Source organism: Solanum stenotomum, chromosome 3, assembly GCF_019186545.1.
Source record: "Solanum stenotomum isolate F172 chromosome 3, ASM1918654v1, whole genome shotgun sequence".
Classification (NCBI taxonomy): Eukaryota; Viridiplantae; Streptophyta; class Magnoliopsida; order Solanales; family Solanaceae; genus Solanum; species Solanum stenotomum.
Genome location: NC_064284.1, coordinates 10,078,186 through 10,099,555, shown reverse-complemented (window position 1 = coordinate 10,099,555; position 21,370 = coordinate 10,078,186). Strand labels below are relative to the sequence as shown.

At 31.6% G+C, this 21,370-nt stretch overlaps 2 protein-coding genes across 2 annotated transcripts; one reads left to right on the top strand and one right to left on the bottom strand.

Annotated features, from left to right (window-relative positions):
- Positions 1-8,493: 8,493 nt before the first annotated feature.
- LOC125860860 (uncharacterized) lies at positions 8,494-12,879 on the top strand. Its single transcript, XM_049540893.1, has 9 exons — positions 8,494-8,743; positions 8,841-8,981; positions 9,905-10,067; positions 10,205-10,322; positions 10,896-10,965; positions 11,081-11,161; positions 11,806-11,862; positions 11,965-12,073; positions 12,325-12,879. Exons 1-9 carry the CDS (start codon positions 8,534-8,536, stop codon positions 12,756-12,758), a joined length of 1,383 nt encoding a protein of 460 aa, XP_049396850.1. The 5' UTR covers positions 8,494-8,533; the 3' UTR covers positions 12,759-12,879.
- Positions 12,880-15,353: 2,474 nt separating this feature from the next.
- Positions 15,354-19,423, bottom strand: LOC125860428 (uncharacterized). The gene is made up of 7 exons (XM_049540387.1): positions 18,934-19,423; positions 18,762-18,848; positions 18,444-18,656; positions 18,059-18,223; positions 17,172-17,225; positions 16,946-17,092; positions 15,354-15,981 (listed from the first exon to the last, which is right to left on the bottom strand). Exons 1-7 carry the CDS (start codon positions 19,126-19,128, stop codon positions 15,604-15,606), a joined length of 1,239 nt encoding a protein of 412 aa, XP_049396344.1. The 5' UTR covers positions 19,129-19,423; the 3' UTR covers positions 15,354-15,603.
- Positions 19,424-21,370: the final 1,947 nt, after the last annotated feature.

Below are 21,370 nucleotides of genomic sequence, written 5' to 3'. Positions count from 1 at the left end.
GTGTTGACACCCAATTTTGGCCCTCCACAATATAAATTAATCACAAGCTTCTTCAATTTCAAACGATTTAAAATAATTAGTTTATAAAAATTTCAAAAAAATAAAATAAAAAATAAATAAATATACTTTGCAAGTTATTTTAAATAGTTTCATCACTTTTTTTTATAATTTTATATAATTAGTATATTTATGAATATTCGAAAACCGTCTCAAAAAGATTTTAGTTTTACTTAAATATTTGGTCAATCAGTTCAGCTAATTTGTAGTTTATATTTTTGAGTTAATTAGTTTACAATTAAATTAATTGTTTTATTTCGTTAAGACTAAGAAGCTCGATAATTAATTAATATTAATTCGTCTTATCCAAAGTTTTAGTAAAATTTCCTAAATTAAACTCAATTGGCTAATTTCTTAATTCCTATTAGCTATAATTGCAATTCAATTGGCAATCTTTTCACTCCCCTTTTAAACTCATTTTTCAAGCTAATTTTGGGCTCCAAATTCATCCCCACAAATAACAATTCGATTTTCACTCAACAACAACCCATTCTCTTCTATTTAATTTTCTTCAACCCATTCAATTCCCAGCCAGCCCAACTACGTACAACAATCTATACCGACTCGACCCTGCTACGCGTCTTTTTCTTCACGCGTCCAATAATTCAGCAGCAAGGAACGAACCCAGAACGCGAAGAAACCCAATGCGCCTTGTTATTCCTTTCTCCCAACGATCAGTCGCATCAATTCGGAGAAAAGTCGCATCGTCCTCCCTTTCCTACAACGCCCATACTCATCCCGTCTCCTTCTCCCCCTTTCGGGGAAGCACTGTATTTCTCATCCTTTCCACTGTTGCCTCGAAAAGGAACAGTTAGATTCAAAATTCAAATGGATTTTACCCCCTAAATCTGCCCTTTCACCCCTCTATAAATAGCCTCTTTAGTTTTTATTCAAGGGGGAGAGGCGAGCAGAGGAAGAGTCTTTGAAGTTTGAGTTTCTTTGGCAATAGTCATTTTACACTTAAAATTTTATATTTAGTTCTCTGGTTTTATGTTCCGAAAAGGTCGCTGCTTAGATTTTCTTGGTTTGATGTTCGTATTCGAATTTTGTGGTGGAAGAATCGCTGCCCTCCTTTGCTCGTCGCTGCTCCAAGAAAGGTAATCTCTTTCCCTCTTACCATTTATTTCGATATAGCGTGTTGTGTGTTCAAGCTTTGGTATATATTTTGCTGCTAGATGTATATGGTTCCTCTTTCAGTGTCTTCGTAGTGTCGTTTTATTGTGAATTTTGTTGTTCATCTTGTATTCCTAAGATACTTAGAACAAAATTTGAAGAGCTTGGTAAGACACAATAAAGTTTAAGAACATTTTCACATCTAGAAAATTAAAACTAGTAGAGAAACTATAATCAAAAACAGATTAGAAAAAATATACGAAATATTTTTTCTTAAAGAAGAATTGTTGTCAATCTGTGTTTAAAGAATCTTACTAATTCCAACAAACTTTGCAGAAACACGAAGTTACCAAAGTTTAATGAACCACTGAAGAACAAAAGAACATAAATTAATTTGGAATTATTCCCCTCTAGTATCTGAGGTTTGATTTGGAATATGTCCTCCCAGGATAGAATGATCTCAATCACCAATGTATTGATACCCAAAACACCGGTGTCAGCGAGCCACTCAACGGCAGTATAATACACTTAGAATACTAGATTTAGTAGTAGAAGAAGAAGTCCAGAAATTGATTCTTTTAAAATGAGAGGAAATCCCTCAATTTATAGAAAATAGATGGTAGTGTGAAAAGGTTCTTATTGTGCCTTACCGGAAAGGTCACAAACCTTTGAAAAGTCACAATCTTTCGGAAAGGTCACCACCTCTCATAAAAGTCACAACTTTTGATTAAAGTCACAACTCTTCATAATAGTCGCAACTTTTCATCAAAGTCACAACTCTTCATAAAAGTCGCAACTGTTCATTTTCCATTCACACCTTTTAAAACCCAACAAATTTTTGGGTTGTAAACATGAATAGAGCTTTGATAAAGTTCCTTTGATATTATATATTGGTCGTTATATTCGTTAGCTTAGTTTTGCATCTCCATAGTCAGTCGAGCCACTACCTCGTTTCACTCGAGATGACTTGATATTCATCTTGTTTCAACTTAGGAATTACTTGCGGCCATGTGATCTGTTTTCTTCACTTGGGTCTTATTTAAATCTCGTAATCTTACTTAGTTTAGTCTTAATAGGGTGCCTCATTTAAGTGGTGTTTCATAGATTTATCTTTGAAGGTTTGATTACCATATTGGAGTTATCGGGACCATATTTGATTAAAACAATATTCCTAGTTTCCTACTTGATCATGTTTGCCTTCCTTTCCTCAGTTTTAACTTTAATTAAGAAATGGTGTTTGTTTAGTATTCATTTGGTTACTTATTAATGTCCAGAAGGTCAGAAATTGCTAGCTCAAACTTGGATATAACATGATTGGCTGCATATCTCATTAGAATGCTAATTTTCTTTATTGTTTTATTTCTTTTTATGCTTTTAAATGATCATGATTTAGTGCAGAGTAATTGTTGATTTGTTAAATCTCTAGTTGTGGTATTTGTTTTAGTGAAAAGAGTAGTTTGTAGTTTTGCAACAGTAGCATCCATATGTGTCCTATAAAAGGTATGGTGATAGCTTCTTAATAACATTGTGTTTCTCCTTTAAATGCATGTTTTACATGGTGTTCTTTTATTCAATATTAACACTTGAATATTGGTATTAGTTTGATTCATTTGCTTTTAGATTAAATAGATATAAGTTCCTCTTGCACAATGCCTTACTTGTGAATGATGAAGTCTAAAATGACTTCACTGTTTTGCTAGCTCAACTTGAATAAAACATATATTTTCTTTTTCATGTTTAGCTTAGCAATATCTTTTAGTATATCTAGTTTTAGTTTGCAGCTTATCTTCGTGACATGCATATTGGTATTTGTCTTTTCTTTGTTTTCATAAGTTAGCTACACTATTAATATATAAATTTAGGTAGCATGTGCAAAAGATTATTGTTTGCTTTTATCCCCAAAGGTTGTTACAATCTTCACGGATATGGATATTTAGTTGTCCCTCTTATTTTTGTTATATACAAGTATGTGTGTGAATCTAATTGTCTTCTCCTTTCTCTTTATGCATAAATCCCATCCGGATGAATCAATTTCAACTCTTTCCCTTACATCCCTGCCGAGCTATGCTCAACGTCTCCTTTGAGTCATCCTCGTCAATGTCCGAAGAAATTGGAAGTTGAAACAGGTCTTCGAAAGCGGAAAAAAGGGTTGTATACATTAGATATACACTGGTATACAACAACTGTATACCAAAAAGGAGATTGAGTAAAAGCCCCAAAAATTCCAGCGAAATTGGCCCAAAAGGAGGCCCAAATTCAATTTCTCCTTACTCTTTAATTATTTAAGTGTGATTATTTATTGTTTGTTGTTTAACTCTAACTTTATAATTGTAAATTAACTTAGTTGAATTCCCCAAAAGACGAACTATTTCTCTATGTTGTTTTGTTTCTAACAAACCTCAACTCTTGTATTTTCATTTATAATCTTTAGCCAAAACCTTTTTTATTAGTTCAAAATAGTTTTCATATTTTGGTTAACAAAAAAAAAAGATTCAAATAAAGAACCAACTAATCTAGTTTTGTTAAAATTCTAATTACTTGTCTCTAATTCAAATGTTTCAATTAAGGTCCCATTTTTCTTTTAAAAAAATAAAAATTGCTCTTTGTTTAACTATTTTCTCAAAGTTGATCGAATAGTGTAAATTATTATTATTTTTTATGTTAAACATTTTCCCAAAGAATTAGTCAACAAATTATTTTAGTCAAGTCATAGGATAACCGCATGTTAGCGGCTACTTTAAGTGCTAATACCTTCTTAGAATAGAAATAAGAACTTTTTACCCATTTTCTCTAATTTTTTAAAGACTTAATCTGTTAGAGTCTTTTTCAAATTAAAGTTTTCTTAATTTCTTTAAAAATTAAGTGACAACTCTTTTCTAAGTATTTTTCTCAAATTGTTTTATACTTAAAGATTAAAGTTGCCTTTTTATGGCGAGTTGTATATATTTTATTATACAGAGTTTTCTTTGGATTTAAAGTTTTTATTTGAGTTTTATGAACTTTTATTTCAGTTTTAAGCTTTTGCATGCTTAAATTAGTCTTCCGCTTGTAGTCAGCCAGGATGAGGGTTCGCTTGGGGACCAGCAATGGTTCTTGAGTGCCGACCACGTCCAGGGTGTAGACTCGGGTCGTGACATGTTATTGTAACCATTCCCACAACTATGGTGGATCCTTGTGTCTGGGATCCAGGAATAGGTTTCGATTTCACGGTTCTAACAAGTTATACAGTATACAACGTGAAAGAACTGCTATTGCTGGGTGTACTGATAGGTTATTCTTAATTGTGTATTCAAACTCTATGGATAGAGTGTGGGATCCTGGATAACAATGGTGTGTGAATTCCTACTTGCGAATTTTGTTCACATGTCTGTCAATTGCATATACACTAGTCTTACATCAATATTATTATGATGTAAAACATGAGGTTTTGGCGGCCAACTTCAAGCACACATTAGTTTTACATCCTGGCCAACTTCAAGCACACATTAGTTTTACATCTTCACTATATAATTGTGCTTGCTACCATGTTACTGGAGTGGAAAGAAATGGTATTCAGGAGTGGATATAAGGTGAAGTTTCAGGTTGAGCCCCCTTCTACAGGTTACACACTTTATGGTTTCCTTGAGATGATAGAGTGGGATGCACGTCATAGATTACATCATGGCTTAGATACTGGATTAATTTTTGTTATCCTCTTTAACAAGTGTATGGCCGCAGGGCAAGTTATACCTGAACTCCTTTTGATAATGTCGAACAGTTTTACAGTAAATCAGAAAGAGCGTGGTTGTAATTGGCTGATGTCAGTTTCAATGCAGAGGTTTGGGGGAAGGTTAACTTCTAACACTATTCATCGATTCTTCAAGGTGAATATTTCAATTGATCGTAAAGGAATTGATACAAAGGCAGAATGGAGTACGAAGGAAATTGCAGCTCTTGTTAGCCATATGTGTTGGTTGTCGTTGGAAAATATGACAAAGGTCTCCTATGTTGCTGCTAGTATTGCTTTCATAAGTTTGGGTCAGATGTTCAGGTGCATTGCTCTTTTGGACATATCTCAAATTATTACACATCCCTGCCATGTTCCAAAGCTAATCAAGAATTATGCAACCATGTCTAGACTACTCCAAGCTGCCAACCAAATCATGATATTATCCCTACACGGTTTTGACTGCTCTAGCCGAGTTTATTATACTCCACGTTGCCGGATGATGTATCCTGACTCGAACCTTGAGGACAAGGTTCTTTTTGGAGGCGGGTGTATTGTTGTGAACCAATCTAGCTCTATAAGGGCCTATGAGTTAGAAGTGGTGAATGAAATTGGGCCAAGTAAAATATTGGAGTGTTTTATTTAGGATTCGGGCCCAATTAACATTTGGTTAAAAGGGAAAATGAGTTGGAAAGAAGGGTTTATGCGTATTGAAGAAAATGTTTGTCCTCTCCTCTTCTTCTAGAGTCTAAACTTCTCACCTCCATTCTTATCTCCATCTTAGTTACTTGTTATTTCAATATTTCCATTGTATTTCCGTGGTTTGAGTATTGTAATCGTGTTTTAGTTCTTATTAATATAGTGAGAATTTCTGATTTGTTACAGAGAAGGTCATGAACCATGTATTTAACGAGAGGTAAAGATCATGACTTCGCCATTATAATATCGAGTGAATATTTCAAAATATCATTCAACTATGAGTAATTATCCTGTAAAGTCATTCACTTTTGTTTTGTATCAATAAAATCATGCAATTTAAGATTTTTCTCTTGTAAAATCACTGAATTTAATTATTTTTTCTTATAAAATCACTTAATCAAATTTTTCATTAAGAAAATATATTTACATACTAAAAAATTGTTTTTTTGTGTCATATAATTATGAACCCACAAATAAAATTAAAATTACTCCCCACTACGGAAGTTGTATGAATTTAATTATATTAAAATTAAAATCTGGCCGGAGGACGTCTGGATTTAATTAAAATCACTGCCTGCAAATATATCTGGCTAGACAACTAAGGAAATTGTATGGAGTAAAAAAATACTGCCTTTTTTTAAAAAAAAAAAAATTATTATTATTATTATTATTATTATTATTATTATTATTGTGTTGTTTCTTTATTTATCATTTAATTGTTTTTTATTTGAATAGAGATAAAATGTAGTCTATTTGATTATTCTTTTTATATAAGAAATCAAGTTACTAATTCCTATACACAAATACATACTATACTTTTAATTAAAATTGATCTTAGGAGGTCGATTCTTTTAACGCCAAGAATAAAAAAATGCAAACTGATTTTTGGAGGTTAATTTGTTTTTTTTTCCGCCAAAAATAAATAAATTGAAGAGTATTGCAAAACCCCATAAATTTTAAGATTTATAATTTTGACAATTATGAAATTGTTGGTGGGTTGGGTTTAAGATATGAGTCTTCTTTAATTTTGTTCTATTCGTAGGATCCATATCCATATGGCATAAAAATCTAATTTATTTTGTCATGTAATATTTTTTATTTGATAAATTTAATTGAGTGATTTAATAAAAGAAAATCTTTAAATTGAGTGATTTATTGTTACAAAATAAAATTAAATGACTTTACTAAATAATTATTCATAGTTGAGTGACTTTTAAGATATTTACTCTTGTAATATCATCAAAATGAACCAAGTTTCGAATAGGGAAGGAGAGGTAGTGGAGATATGATATCGCTAGGCCGAAACTTCGTTGGTTAGTCGGCAAGCAACAAGGAAAGTTAAGAAAAAATCAAGAGTTAAAGCTCGTTTAGGGTGACAAGACTGAAAAATGAGTCTAAATATAAGTAACCCACGCAACTGTCCATAATTTTTATGGATTGCATTTAAGATAATTTGAATAAGTTCAATCTCAATTCATTTTAGTCTTGATCAGTTTATTCATTTTTAAAAGAGTCTTCAATTGAGTTCAATTTAATTTCCAATTTCAATCTATTTTAAGACTCTTTGTTTGCATTGGTGAATGTGTGTTCTCATATTAAAAGTATGAATTACTATGTAGTATCTTATATTTTTTAGGATTTATCTATAAATTTATGACTTTTATTTATTTATTTATTTATTTATTTTTATTTGCTTGCGTTGAAATTCAAATTGTGGTTTTAAAAGCTAAATAACAATATGTTAAAAAGAGACAAACGAGTCAAATTGTGCGGGTACCCAACCCAATTTTTTAGCATATTTGAGCCCAAAGTAAATTTAGGCGGGTCATAAACCCAACTTGATTTATATTTTGAAAAAATTACTGATTTTAGCGATATTTTATTTATTTATTACCATTTATAGTAATATATAACAACATTATGACAAATAAATTAAAAGTGAATTATGCATGCAATATAAATATATTATAAGTGTTTTAAAATATATTATGCTGATTTGGTAAGAAATTACCAAGTGTATTAAAATATGTGATACATATATTATCAATTAATAAAACTTGTATTATACTATGTGTTTATAAGTTATTCTTCCTAATAGGTAAGGGGTGTTCACGGTTTGGATAAAAACCTATCCAAATCGAAAAACTTAACCAAACCGATTAAATAAATCGATTTTTATTTGGGTTAGGTGTGATTTGGTTTTAGATTTTTAAAAACCGATAGTATATGGGTTGGTTATGATTTTGTTCGAAAAAATCGAAGAAATAACCGAACCGAACCGACAAGTTATATACATATATTTTATTGTTATACATACCTAATATATTATTTTTATTAACAACTTTAAAGATCTTATATGTGTTTTCATCAAAATTTATTTATAATTTACTTATGAAAGAAAAAATGCCCAATGTGAGAAGATTTATCTTATTGGTTTTATGTATATGAGTGTGTGTATGACAATTCTTTATAAGATTGAAAATATCAATGTTTCTTTCTTCTAAGCCAAAATAATGAAATTGGAAGCTTTATTCATAGTAAATTCAATGATGAAAAGTTATGTAATGTCAGTTATTCTAACTATTTTCGTTTTAAATAAATTGTTGTCATTTTTTTAACGCTTTGAATGAATTTTATTTTTATTTTTATCTATGGTTAATAACCGAACCGAAACCGATAAGAACCAAACTGATAAATATAATACTATATTTGGTTTGGTTTTGATAATTTTAAAATCGATTAAATTGATTTGATTTTGATTTTGATTAATAACCGATCCAAACCGACCCGTGACCACCCTTACTAATAGGTATTAAAAATGTATTATTCAAAATTCGACTTCCCAAGCATGATGCCATTGAATAACATAAGAGAAGCTATTTCACAAGAATCAAGATTCATTAATCGACATACTTTCGGAGAAAGACGAGGGAAGATCTGTAACTGAATGATATAGAAATGGTTTTGAAAATTGGAGGGAGAATTGAAAAAGTGAACGGCAGAGAACTAACTTACAGTGAGTTCGCCGAGAAATATATGTCCCAAAACCAACCTGTGCTTCTTACCGGACTTATGGATGATTGGAGGGCTTGCAAGGATTGGGTTTTAGCTAATGGAAAACCCAATCTTCACTTTTTCTCTACCCATTTTGGGAAATCCAAAGTTCAGGTAAGATATTATTTCTTCGACCCAATTCGTTAAATCCCCTAATTCGGACTCTTTTTTTAGGTTTTTGGGTTTGTGGTCAATTACTGCTGATTTGCAGGTTGCAGATTGTGGGACTAGAGAGTTCACTGATCAGAAGAGAATAGAAATGACTGTTTCTGAATTTGTTGATCATTGGCTTCGTGATTGTGGTGCTGGTGACGGGTCTTTATTGTATTTGAAGGACTGGCATTTTGTAAAGGTATCAACTTTGGATCCGCCAAAATGTGAAATAGCTAAATTCAATGTTATGCTGCTTGTGAATCTTTTTTAAAACTTTCTTGAAGGAAAACTAGCTATATGGATGCAATTGATATATGTGCTACTGATCATTGATTTCGTAAAGTTTGTTGTACTCCTGCTGTGAAATAGTGGAATACTACTTCTTTATTCTTGGAGAAAGAAAAATGTTGTCCAAATTAAAAGAGGAGTTTTGTTAAATGCTATCAGCACACACAAAGTAGAATGTAGAGTGTTTGAAAAAATGGTTTGTGGATAGTTATTCTCTATGATCCCAACAATCAAATTCGATATAGGAATATAGCATATTGTCTGCCCCCCACACTTAACATATTGTGGAGGGACTCTATTTTTAAGAAGCTTTTACTAGGTCCATTGCTTACATATATTTTGTGTTATAGTACTCCTTTTCACTGTGATAATGTTTGTTTCAGGATTTAATTAAGCTGATAAATCTCTTTTTAAGCATATTAGCAGAAAAGTATACGTAGCTTGTTGATTTTCTCATAGAACTACACTTTGTGTATACTTGTTCAGTTTTTCTTTTTGAGAAGGAAGGATGCTTGTTCAGTTTTGTTTCCGTGACATTATATATTGGGATACACTTGTGTAACATAAGATGAAAAACGTACTCCATAGAAACTGAATGAGTAGATTACATATTAAATTGTAATTTTTCAATCATAATGGGGAGATTAGGAGTTACATTTTCTTCATTCGCAAGGTTACACTGGCATCGTAAGTAGGATTTGAAATGTATATCTCCATCTTTTTCTTTGGTCCGTCTTTCAAAAGTTGCTGCTTGTTCCAGCCTTCTTTTTTCCATCCTATCAAAAAATTCTTAGCCTGTTTCTCTTGCTAATTTTGAAATTCAAACCTTTTTAGGAATATCCAGAGTATATTGCATACAGAACTCCCATGGACTTTTCAGATGACTGGCTGAATTTCTATCTTGACAAATTTCGTATGCATAATGATCCTGATACATATAGTGAGAGAGATAAAATAAGTTGCTCTGACTATCGTTTTGTATACATGGGATCAAAAGGTCTGACCATTGTCGCGGTAATTTCTTTCTTGTGAGACACGGTTGTTATTTTCCATGGCTCGAGCAATAAATTAGTTTTTTTTTAATCCAATACCTAGTACTTTTGAGAAGTTTTTAAACTTTTGAAATGGATGTAGGAACATGGACACCTCTTCATGCCGATGTATTCAGGTCATACAGTTGGTCTGCAAATGTCTGTGGAAAAAAACAGTGGTATTTTCTGCCTCCAAGTCAACATCACTTGGTTTTTGACAGGTGTAGTACATTCTTTTGGTATCCATGGACTTTCCTCAGACCATTTTTCTTTTCCTGCCAACATTTTCCATAAACTTTGAAAATGATATTGAGTTGAAACTGTGAATATTTGGAAAAAAATTGTCTGAGTGACTGAGAAAGAAATGTACGCTGCTGAACCCTGAAAGTTCTGATGTCAAGGTCCAAGCAGATGCGCCATATCAACGCAAACATGTATCTCAAAAGAAGTTTGCACATATTTTATGTTGGTTTTACATATATTCACAATCTTCTATAGACAGATGTCACAGAATATTAACATAGGAACATCAAACACGTGTGAATAACTATCAGTTTCCTAGATCAATGCATTACAAAATGATGTAAAATTCAAATCTTCACATTATGTGTTTTCCCTTTCATACTGTTATTGATAACTATAAACTTGTAATGGCACTTATGATTGGTTTAAAGTGATAAAGTTGCCCTGTATTGCTATAAGTAAATTACTTTAATAGGGAAAAAGATGTTAGTGGAACAAACGATGCTTCTATCTTCGGTGAGTTCACATATTTATTCTCTTTGTTTACTCAGGAATATGAAAAGTTCCGTATATGACATCTTTGCTGACGTTTCTCAATCAAAATTTCCTGGATTTGAAAAGGTAATTTGCTAGTTACTTTTTCCATAAAGTATGTCTCTCTGGCAATTTTTCCTTGGGATTTAAGTGTTCTTTCGGCTTTTTAGTGTTTAGTTTTTGACTTCCATCATAAGTTCAGGCTATCTGGTGGGAGTGCACCCAAGAGGAAAATGAAGTAATCTTCGTTCCCAGTGGATGGTATCATCAAGTTCATAATCTGGTATTGTTGCTTTAATCAAATGTGTCTTATTTTTCATGGCCTATGTTTCTTCATATAGTATAAATTATCTACAGCTTTTCATTCAACTGAAAAACTTGAGTAGTTTACCTTGTATTAGATCCTAACTTCCTCCTTTTACTACACTGCTTACTGCTTAGTGCTTTCTATAAAGCTGACCTATGGCTTATGGGGTTATAGTGCTAAAATTGAAACAAGTACCGCTGCAATTTGGTCTCTTGGAAAGTTTTACTCTTGAGTTCCATAAAAGGATCTAGTAGTGAGGTGGTTACTGTCCTAATTACATCCATCACATGTTAGATGAGAATGAATCGCTTATCGCTTAGTTTCAGATGAAATATCTTCCACGTATACTGGACATAACTGTTTAACACGGACAGGGTATATATATTTCTGTAGGGGATCCATTGTTAACTTGGATCTGTTTCTCATAACAATTGACAGTAGATTCTGGTAAAAGACGGATCGTTCTAACTGTTCTTATATGGCTGTTGGAAGGAAGATATGATCAATCTTTGCATGTTATTAAGCTGAGAATTGCATTTGAGATACAGATTTCTAGTATTTATTTCAAGAATCTAGGGCATGTATCTCTGCTACATCAAAGTATGTTACATGAATTGCAGGAGGATACCATATCCATAAATCATAACTGGTTCAATGGATATAATTTATCTTGGGTGGTAAGTAAAATTGCTATAAAATGCTTGCTTACTAGCCTTTTACATGAATATAGTTATTATCTTTTCCTCAGAAACTAATCATATCTGTATATGTGATATTAGTGGGATTTGCTTTTAAAAGATTACAATGAGGCTAGTGAATACATTGAAGACCTCAAAGGATGCGATGACTTTGAGGAGCTTTGCCAACGAAATCTTGCCGCTAATACAGGTCTGCCCTTGATCAAAAGTTCTAGTATGTTTAGCAAGATAATGGTGGGGTCCTGGGGGATGTACAGCATTGTGTAACGAACTTACAATTGTGGGTTAGCCTAGTCTTCTAACATGACTGTTTGTTTTGGGCTTTGTTATCTTTTGTTTGAAATTCTTTGTGAGTTCACTTAAAGAAGGGAGAACAGTAATCATCTGATTGATGGTGCCAGCATCTTGACAATCCGGCTATTTTTTCCTTTTCTTTTGTAGGCATGAATTTCTACGACTTCTTCATCTTCATTGTGCGCTTTGCCTTTGCAAATGTAGTCCTACTACATACATTTGCCCAGGTAAAGAACGAAACAAGTCGGAAACCATCAAAAGCACTGCAGCATATATGTTTTAACCTCGAATCAATAAGAAGTACCGCTGTGAAAATGAAACCCATAAATACAGGGGACAGACAAGGTGTTTTACTTGACTTGAGGAACAACTTGGAGGATCACTCGTTTATAGAACTCTGTGCAGCTGTTGGAAAAACATATGAACTGATATATGACACAGATGAGATGACCCCCACATTATTGCAGTGTACAGACTTGATGTGTACTAGTTTTGTTAGATCTCAAGTTCAGAGTTCTGAAGACCTAGTTGCCTTTATCGATGATCCTTTGACAAAATTAGGTGGTGCTTTTTCTCGTTAGGAATATCTGTATACATATATGAAATAAGAAGTTCATGTCCTTCGCATATCGATAGATGACAGCACGCTGATTCTGAAGGAGTACATCAGGTTTATCATCACCCTCTTTTACATGTTAGTGTTTCCATTACTACTAGGAGCTACATTACACTACTTATAAAGTTATATTTATGATTTCACAAAGCGCAATAGGGAAAATTATGTTCTTGAATATTTTTCTTTTAATATGCATGCATTACCTTACATATTCAGTTAATACGGAATAATAGATGGAGTATCTCTGATAATATGATTTGACTATTGTTTTATTCTTAAATGCTTGAACATGTTGGAGAATTAAATATTCCTGCGTTTTACTTACATTAGTCATGGTCTGAACTTTGAAAAGTGTACATCTAACCACTTTGGAACAGTTTGTTTGAACTTAGGCTTGCCTAACTGTTGACAAATGTTTGAAGTTTCGTATGATCGAAGTTTAGTCTAATGTTCATTCATATATGAGAAAAGGCATAAATTCACCTTTGAAGTTGTACCGAAAAGTCAGTTACACACTTAAACCATTGAGGTGACCCATTACACACTTATACTACTCAAAAGTGAATTTAAAACTCTCAAAGCTGACATGGAAATAAGATTAAATAAAAAATAAATAAGGTGCGTTTGAGTAGAAAAAAAGGCAATTTTTTCCCACCCCCACCCTTCTCCTTCAGGTTACCCTACCTTTCTTCTTCCTCCATTTTTTTCTTATCACAAACACTCTTTTTGCTATGGCTAATGTGAAAAATAATTTTTTCATGATAAATTTCCAAGAGAAAAATAAAAAACAACATTGCGGGATAGAAATTCGATTGTGAAGTTGTTCAATTGATTAGGCTCATTGTTCGAAAAAATTTCGGGTGAGACATCTAAAATTAATCAATCCTTACTATTTTCACATCAAATTCGTCAAATCAAGCACGGATTATTCAGTTTATTTTTGTATTTTTTTTGTTGATTGTGAGCATTTGCAATAAGAATATTTTCAGATCTTGCTTTTTTTGTGTAAAAAGTTTTTGGGTTTTTGAACAAAATTTAATTTTTAAATGTATATTCATAGATCTTTCTTTTCTCTCAGAAAAACCATCTCTAGATTTTCTTCAAAATCAGTAATAGTAAATCGAGCACTAATTTTTCAATTGTCTGACTAAAATCTTTGCAAACAAATATTGCAAGTTTTCACAATTCTCCTCTTTGAGCTTGAATGAAATTTGTATATTGTGATAATTTTTTGTGGTGGGTTTGGTGATGGGTGAAAAATTAGTGGTAGTATGACTTTTAATTTTGATAATGACAATGAAACTCGTGATTTTGATGTGGATGGTGAATTTATGGTTATGATTGTGATATGGTTCTGATGGTGAATTTAGTTAAATTTATGATGTTCGTTATCGATTTTTTATGATGGCAATGGTTGTGGAAAGATTCCGATGGTAAATTTGATTATGGGTGGTGAAATCTATGGTGGTGGAGAAGTGAAATAGCATCAATGGTAGTGATTTAATGGTGGGTTTGATGGTGAATGGGGAAGAATAAGAAGAAATTGAGTGGAATTGGTTTTTTTTTTTTTAAAATGTCGTAATTGTTGATGTGGCAGTGACATGGTGATGATGTGGCGCGAGTGTAAAACACTCTCTCATCATGTAACTGGTTGTATGTGCGTCAGAGTTTAAATAAATTCACTTTTAAGTAATTCAAGTGTGTAATAGATCATCCCAATAGTATAAACATGTAACTGACTTTTCGTAACAAGTTAAGGTGAAAATGTATGCCTTTTCCTTCATATATTGTTGAAGTTCGTTCTGATAAAAATGATTGACTGCGGCTACATATAACTTAACTACTTTAAGGCATATAATCTCAAATACTGCATGATCCACAAGTATGACGTTCTTCAGCTAACCTAAAAATTGACTTGAGACATTTTAAACAAAGACAAGAACCAAATCCCTGCTACAAGTTTTACCTTTTTAAATATTTTCTTGATAAAAACCATGTTCTTGATTAGTGAACTTGGATTGTCTTCATTTATGGATGCTTTTGTTGGGTTGACTAGGCCTCTAACTTCTCTTATAATCATAATAAAAAAATCAGTCTTTTGTTGGATTTTTTTTATTATTATTATAATGCCTGGGAAGGTTCATAACTTAAGACGTATGCCAGTTATATTGTATTCTTCCCATGCTTCCCACATGCAATATCTACATTAACGTTACTATCAACATTATCTCACTAGAAAAAAATATTTGAAAATATGAAGTTTTCTTGCTTTCTGTATCTGTAATCTCACTGGCACAGAATAAGACAGATATATTGGGTAATTGAATTTCCCAACATACTAGTTAGCACCGTGAAGTCTCAAATTTAATTTTCTATTCAAGTCTTGCTTCAGAGTTACTAGGTAGTTATGCTGATGGTGGAGATATTACGTACCTCGTAAAATTAGTTGAGAGGTGCACAAAAGTTGACCCGAACATCTTGGACTTTAAATTTCCAAGTTCCAATGGTAGGTGTGGTGGTTCAATTTTTCTACTTTTACAATTTCCATCAATTGACAAAAAATAAACATAGATATAGATTGTAAATCAATACTATCAACTTCTCACCAAAATATTTACATCAGCTCATGATGGTCAAATAAGTAACTTTGGAGCAAACTAAGTTTTTTGTTATATATGAAAGAATCATAGAAATGACCCAAACCTTCTATATCCTAGGTCAAAATAGGGACGCAAAAGACCAAAAAATTAAAAATAGGACACTCTACAAGACCAAAATGAAATTAATTGCACTCTTTTTTTCTTTTCCAACTATGGACACCTTGAATTTCTTCCTGGACCACCATAGTAAAAATAATTACCCCAAACATTATTTTTTCCAGCTCTAATATCATAGCAATTTGGATGGTCAGCTAATAGATGAAGATTTGACAAAGGAATCAAGTTATTATCCCAATCAACAACTTGCAAATTTCTAAAATAAGAAGCTTTTCCAAATCCTTCATCAGCAAAATGTCCACTTCCCATTTGTGTTGAAGTGTGATATCCCATTGATCTTGAGTTCACTACTTCACCTCCAAATTGTACCATGCTTGCATGTCCTCTTAAATGGCTAAACAAGAAATCTGGCCAGTATCCAACTAATAGACCCGACCCGAATTCTAGCCACCAGTGTCCATGCTTTGGATCCTACAAACAAGACAAATTAATTAGTTGGTCTACTTATCAAATTATTTAAAAGATAATTACATGTAGCCGTTTAAAAAAGAGGCTGCAGAAGTAGGAATAATGACACTGAAAATAACATTGTTTACGTAAAGTAGAGACCTTGAAACAAATTCACGAATATCATTAATGTCTACTAGAGGAGCAAGTCGCTTATAGAATGTCGCTGACTATTTTTGACGTAATAAGTGTAGAGGAGAGGGAACCGAGTCTTGGAGAGTTTTATAAGGCCAACCCCTACATAATCTGCTGACAGAGAAAGCTCGAAGAGCTTCCCTTCATTCATTACTACGCAAAGGTCTCTCAAGTCTTCGAGTCAGTAGTGTAGTATAAGTGAAGCAGAAAGACAAAAATGAAATATCACTACTATTAACGTTATTTTACTTATTCCGTAAATCGGATGTGCAACACCGCCCCTTACGACCTAAAAATGTTATCTGCTCCAACAAATATTAAAATACATAGGACCAAATAAAATAAAATATGCAAAACAAGAGTCCAAGAGAAACAAGTGTGGAAACAAGAAATGTAGTAGTTCCAAAATATTAAACTGTTAGACCTAAAAGTTGTTAGATGTCAGCTAGCAAGAAAATAGAATATTAAATTGAAGATGCAAAATGTAAAGTTGACTCAACAATGTTTAGAGAATCTTGCAATTTACTATTCTTAAATATTGTATTTTAAAAAATAAAAAATATTTTTTTTTTGTAAGGAATATAATATAATATATATTACTATTACGTTTTTGTCAGCTCACCAAAAATGTCCTATACGCATGCCTAAAAGAAAAAGGGAAAACGTACTAAACATTTTTTGGTGGGTGGGGAAGTGCAAAACAGCTAAAATACTTTTTAACCTTTTTTTATTAGATTATAAAAAAAAGAATAAAAAATATAAATATTATAGGAAAAAAAAAATTAAATATTACCTTCCATATCATTATGCCAATATCAAATTGTCTACCATTAACAGATGATCTTGGAGATATTGCAGCTCCCATAGCAATCCTATTGTTTATTTGAACAAAACCTGAGCATAATAAGTTGTAACATCCTGTAGCTTGGTATGCATCCGTCTGCGTTCCAAAATTACATTATAAAATTTAAATTTTATACACTGACATATGAGATACGAAGAAAAATTAAAATACTTACCGTCCAATAAGTAAAGAACCTAGGATAGTTGTCTCCATATAATTCCGGGCTGACCTGAATATGAACATGGGACTTAATTAATATATTTACTATAGTTGAAAATTTATGTTGACTAATATAAGAATAATATTAGCTGTTATTGTGGTATATGGATGTTAGTTTGTTATGACAACTAAATTAGTCGATATTTCACTTTCAAAATTAATCATTTGTAGTACTGGTGATTGTTACAGCTTAGCAGCAATAATGATTTCTTTTTTAACGGGTAAATGAAAAGACTAAAGTAGGTTCAAATTGCACTTAACGCAATGTAAAAAAAATAGAAAATTTTCGATTGGTGGAGGGACAAACAAATAGTTTAGACATATATTTTACTTGAAAAAAATTAGTCAAAATAAAAACTCGTTGAAAATTAATTAACAAAAAAAATCAGTCTAATTTATAACAAGAAAATGTTAGTATGATTTAGTTTTTTAAAGAAGGAAGAATATTTATACGGACAAAGACATAAAAATGACAAAAGAAAAATATTGGTGATTTTTGTTAATTGTCTAAAAATCGAGCAAAATTATTTGGTACATATATTGGTGAAACATAATAAGTACTCAATATGAATTAGTTGAAATGTACTTAAGTTATCCCCAAAAGGCAATTCTCTTCTTCTGAGTCCATTTCAAAAAAAATAAATTTAGTCATCTTAAGTTAAAGATACATCAAATATATTAAAATATTCTTTAATCTCATGGTCTTAAGAAAGCTGAACAAACAAATTGAATTGAAGGGTAGTTTTTGGGCTAAGTTAGACTCGAGTCTAGTATTTTTAGGAAGGAAAGTAGTAAAATAATGTACATAGGACTTGAAAATTTATTGCTTGTGAATGTGCATACCTGCCAACCAGCTTCAATGGTATTGAGGTCATTACCAAATGTGCCAGAAATGACCCATAGTTGTGACAGACTGAATTCATATTGATCTGTAACTCTTGGTGTCCATACATTAATGCTTGCTTTTGCTCCATAATATTGTTCTCCATTCACAAATGCTACTGCATGCTGCCATACACCACACATTTTTTTTTTTTCATTTTCACCTTTAGACATTTTGTACATTAACGTTGTAATGTCTTAATCCTACTTTGCTTTTACAAGCAATCTCTGTTCCTTCTTGAATATGACATCTTTGACTCACTTGACTCTATTTAACTTTATACGCAGAACTTATCACTACCTTGTTTTAACATACACGGAATTGTAAAAAAAAAAAAAAAGTTACCTCATGATCATTGCTCAATGTGTCATGTCTTACACCTCTTCTAATTTTTCTACCAAATCTTCTTAATGAATTACTTCTCAATACATCTTTCTCTGTTGTTCTCCTAATAGGAACAGTTCCTTCTGGGCATGATTCTCCAGAAACTGTCCAAAGTTGTAAACTTTCTTCCATTACATTCATTGAGTCATTAGCTTTAGGCCTCTTTGGAGGTTCCTACATTGCATAAAAAGATAATTACACATCAAAAAAGTTGTTCTTCTAACTCTGTTTATAACTTAAAAAGTAAAAAAAAAATAAAAAAATCTTTGAACAAATTACCAATGGCTTCATTCCTTTAAGCTGAGGATGATCAAAAGCTGGTTGAAGATGAGATAAAATACAATCTATTAAATCCCCATCTGGACTCTGCATCACAAAAAAATCAATATTTTTTTCTTACAAGCTTTAACAATCTTGAAAAGAAACAGAGAATTTGAAAGAAGATAGATGCCTTAATCGTTTTGACGGGACGCTTGTTGATTTTCTTGAGATAACCCTTTATTTTCTTGAGTTTCAACAATTCTTCCTTTGGCCGGAATGTTTGATTTGCTTGGAGAGTACTATGCTCAGACAAAACATGAGTACTAAATGAAGAAGAAATAACAAGGAAAACAACAAATTTGAAAATGATTGAAGAAGTAGTCATGATTTTGGAATGTCTTTTTCTGATTGTTTCTTCTGTTAATATTTGTTGTATGTTTGTACGTATTGAAGTTGTCTTCTACTGTAATGAGAAGCAACACAACAAGATGATTTATTCCAGAATTTTGTCCATGGAAGAAACAATTGTTGTTGATCTTCCATATACTAAAAAAAAACAAGAAAAAGAGTGCAAGACAAGAAGAAAGATTCAAAGAGTAAGTTAAAACACGGTTACACACACAACATTTGTCAAGATTCAATTTTTTTTTTGACAGAGAAAAACAATTCTATTTGTGTAGATTTTTTTTATGTTTGTGTGTGTTTCTTTGGTTTTGTGTACTGACACGCAGGCTGAATTTTTGTATTAAAATAGACAAGTAGGGGTTGGGGGTGAGGGGTTAATTAAGTGTTAACCCCACTTACTGTATTTCTAGTCAAAAGTAAGGACCAATTCTTTATTCTAATAGCTGTGTTACAGAGTTCCAGGCACTCAAAAGATACTGATTAAATATTAACAAACTGAGATTTTGATGTTTCAGCAGATTTGTTATATATTCTGTCCCAATTTATGTGGTTTTTTTTTTATATTTTGAAATTATGTTAATATTTTAAATTAAAATTTAGATATTCAAAATAATATAAATTGTAATTTGTTATGTTAATATAATTAAAAAATTATAAAATATTTGTCAAGATTTACCTAATTTGAATTTAAAAAAACGAAAAGTACCAAATAAATTACGACCAAGAGAATTGTATTTTATATTCTTTCTTCCCTTTTATTTTTCTGTGGGAAAGAGGAATCATTACTACTGTTGCTTCACTTGGTTTTCAAGAAAGAAATGGATTTACTACTGTTGCTTCACTTGGTTTTCAAGAAAGAAATGGATTAATGATGGGATCATTGGGTTCGGAGGTTGCGAATTAAGATAGAAGGTTAGTTGACAATTGAGTGTTTTCTCGCTATACTATGAGATAGGATTGGTGGTAGTACATGAACCTTTTGGTATTAACATCATTCTCGTAGTTTCTTGTTCTTCAATTGAATTATCACCCGTATTTTTTGTATTTCAAGATTGATCAATCGTGTTTTATGTGTTTCGATTATCGCTGCATTACCGTTCTTTTCTCTATATATTGTGTGTTGCTCCCATTTCACGCTATTCGTTTTAAAATTTACTTTAATTTTTTTAAAAAAAGACACTTTCAATTTTGAAAAATATATAAATTAGTTTAGTTATTTATTTAAGAAAAAAATACGCTGTCTGAAAAGACAACCTACCATGTACTATAAGTAACAGTAATGAATAACAAGAATTTAAGCACATCGTCAGAAATTGTTGGATCAATTTCTATTCTGCAAAAAATTGGAGTCGCTTTCTAATGGACCAAATTTTGCATTCAATGTACAAACGTAATTATGATCAGCATTTAATACATGTAAACTACAATAAGAAAAAAATACCAACACAATAAAACACAGTGAAGAAGGAAAATATTTTGTTATCGTAAAATGATTTGTAGTCACATAAATATCTAAGATTTAGATAACAAATTCCAAAATTATCATTTTAAATTTTTTTAAAAATGTTAAATCAAATTATGTTACATAAATTGAGACAAAAACGATATTTATTTAGTGTAGTAATGTGTATGTTCGCAATGTGCAAGGTTCTTGTTTGTTTCGTAGGTTGTCAGCACAATATGTTTTTGCCCCATTTTAACAAATTTATTATTGTGCAGTAAACAAGGTAAAATGTTTTACTATGATATATCACTTGTCAACCTGCTCTTGCTTTGAGAACACTAAGCACCAAAATGGTTTAACTAAAAAAAATGTTTTTAACTTCTTTTGATGACTGATTAGATATTTGCAACGTTACGTTGTCTGAAAATTTTCAGATATTTGAATGCCCAAATAGCTGAAAATAAGGCTATGCAAATCTATGTTGATTGGATTTTTTTAAAAAAAATCGTTTATATGTACCTTTCAATATATCTTAAGTTATTTTTTTTACGGATCTCTAATACAAATATGACAAATATTTTCTAGAATTGGTTTGTGTAATAATGTTATATGTGTGTATTAAATTCACTAATAATATACAATCCTAGGGTCCTACCATTGATTTTTTAATCAATACATGATAAAGTGCATTTACACACTCAACTTTCAAAGTCTCAAATTTGGCCCCACGCACTTTCGATTGTTTTTTTTCTCTTTCATATCAAAATTGACTTCAGAA

What these genes read in the sequence shown, in the direction of transcription:
- LOC125860860 (XM_049540893.1), top strand. Translation starts at nt 8,534, where the DNA reads ATGGTTTTGAAAATTGGAGGGAGAATTGAAAAAGTGAACGGCAGAGAA. An exon ending in AGGACTGGCATTTTGTAAAG is followed by an intron (nt 8,982 to 9,904) that starts GTATCAACTTTG and finishes AAACCTTTTTAG; the next exon opens with GAATATCCAGAGTATATTGC. An exon ending in GATATAATTTATCTTGGGTG is followed by an intron (nt 11,863 to 11,964) that starts GTAAGTAAAATT and finishes ATGTGATATTAG; the next exon opens with TGGGATTTGCTTTTAAAAGA.
- LOC125860428 (XM_049540387.1), bottom strand. Translation starts at nt 19,128, where the DNA reads ATGACTACTTCTTCAATCATTTTCAAATTTGTTGTTTTCCTTGTTATT. An exon ending in GTCCCGTCAAAACGATTAAG is followed by an intron (nt 18,849 to 18,933) that starts GCATCTATCTTC and finishes TTTGTGATGCAG; the next exon opens with AGTCCAGATGGGGATTTAAT. An exon ending in CCATTGAAGCTGGTTGGCAG is followed by an intron (nt 17,226 to 18,058) that starts GTATGCACATTC and finishes GTTCATATTCAG; the next exon opens with GTCAGCCCGGAATTATATGG.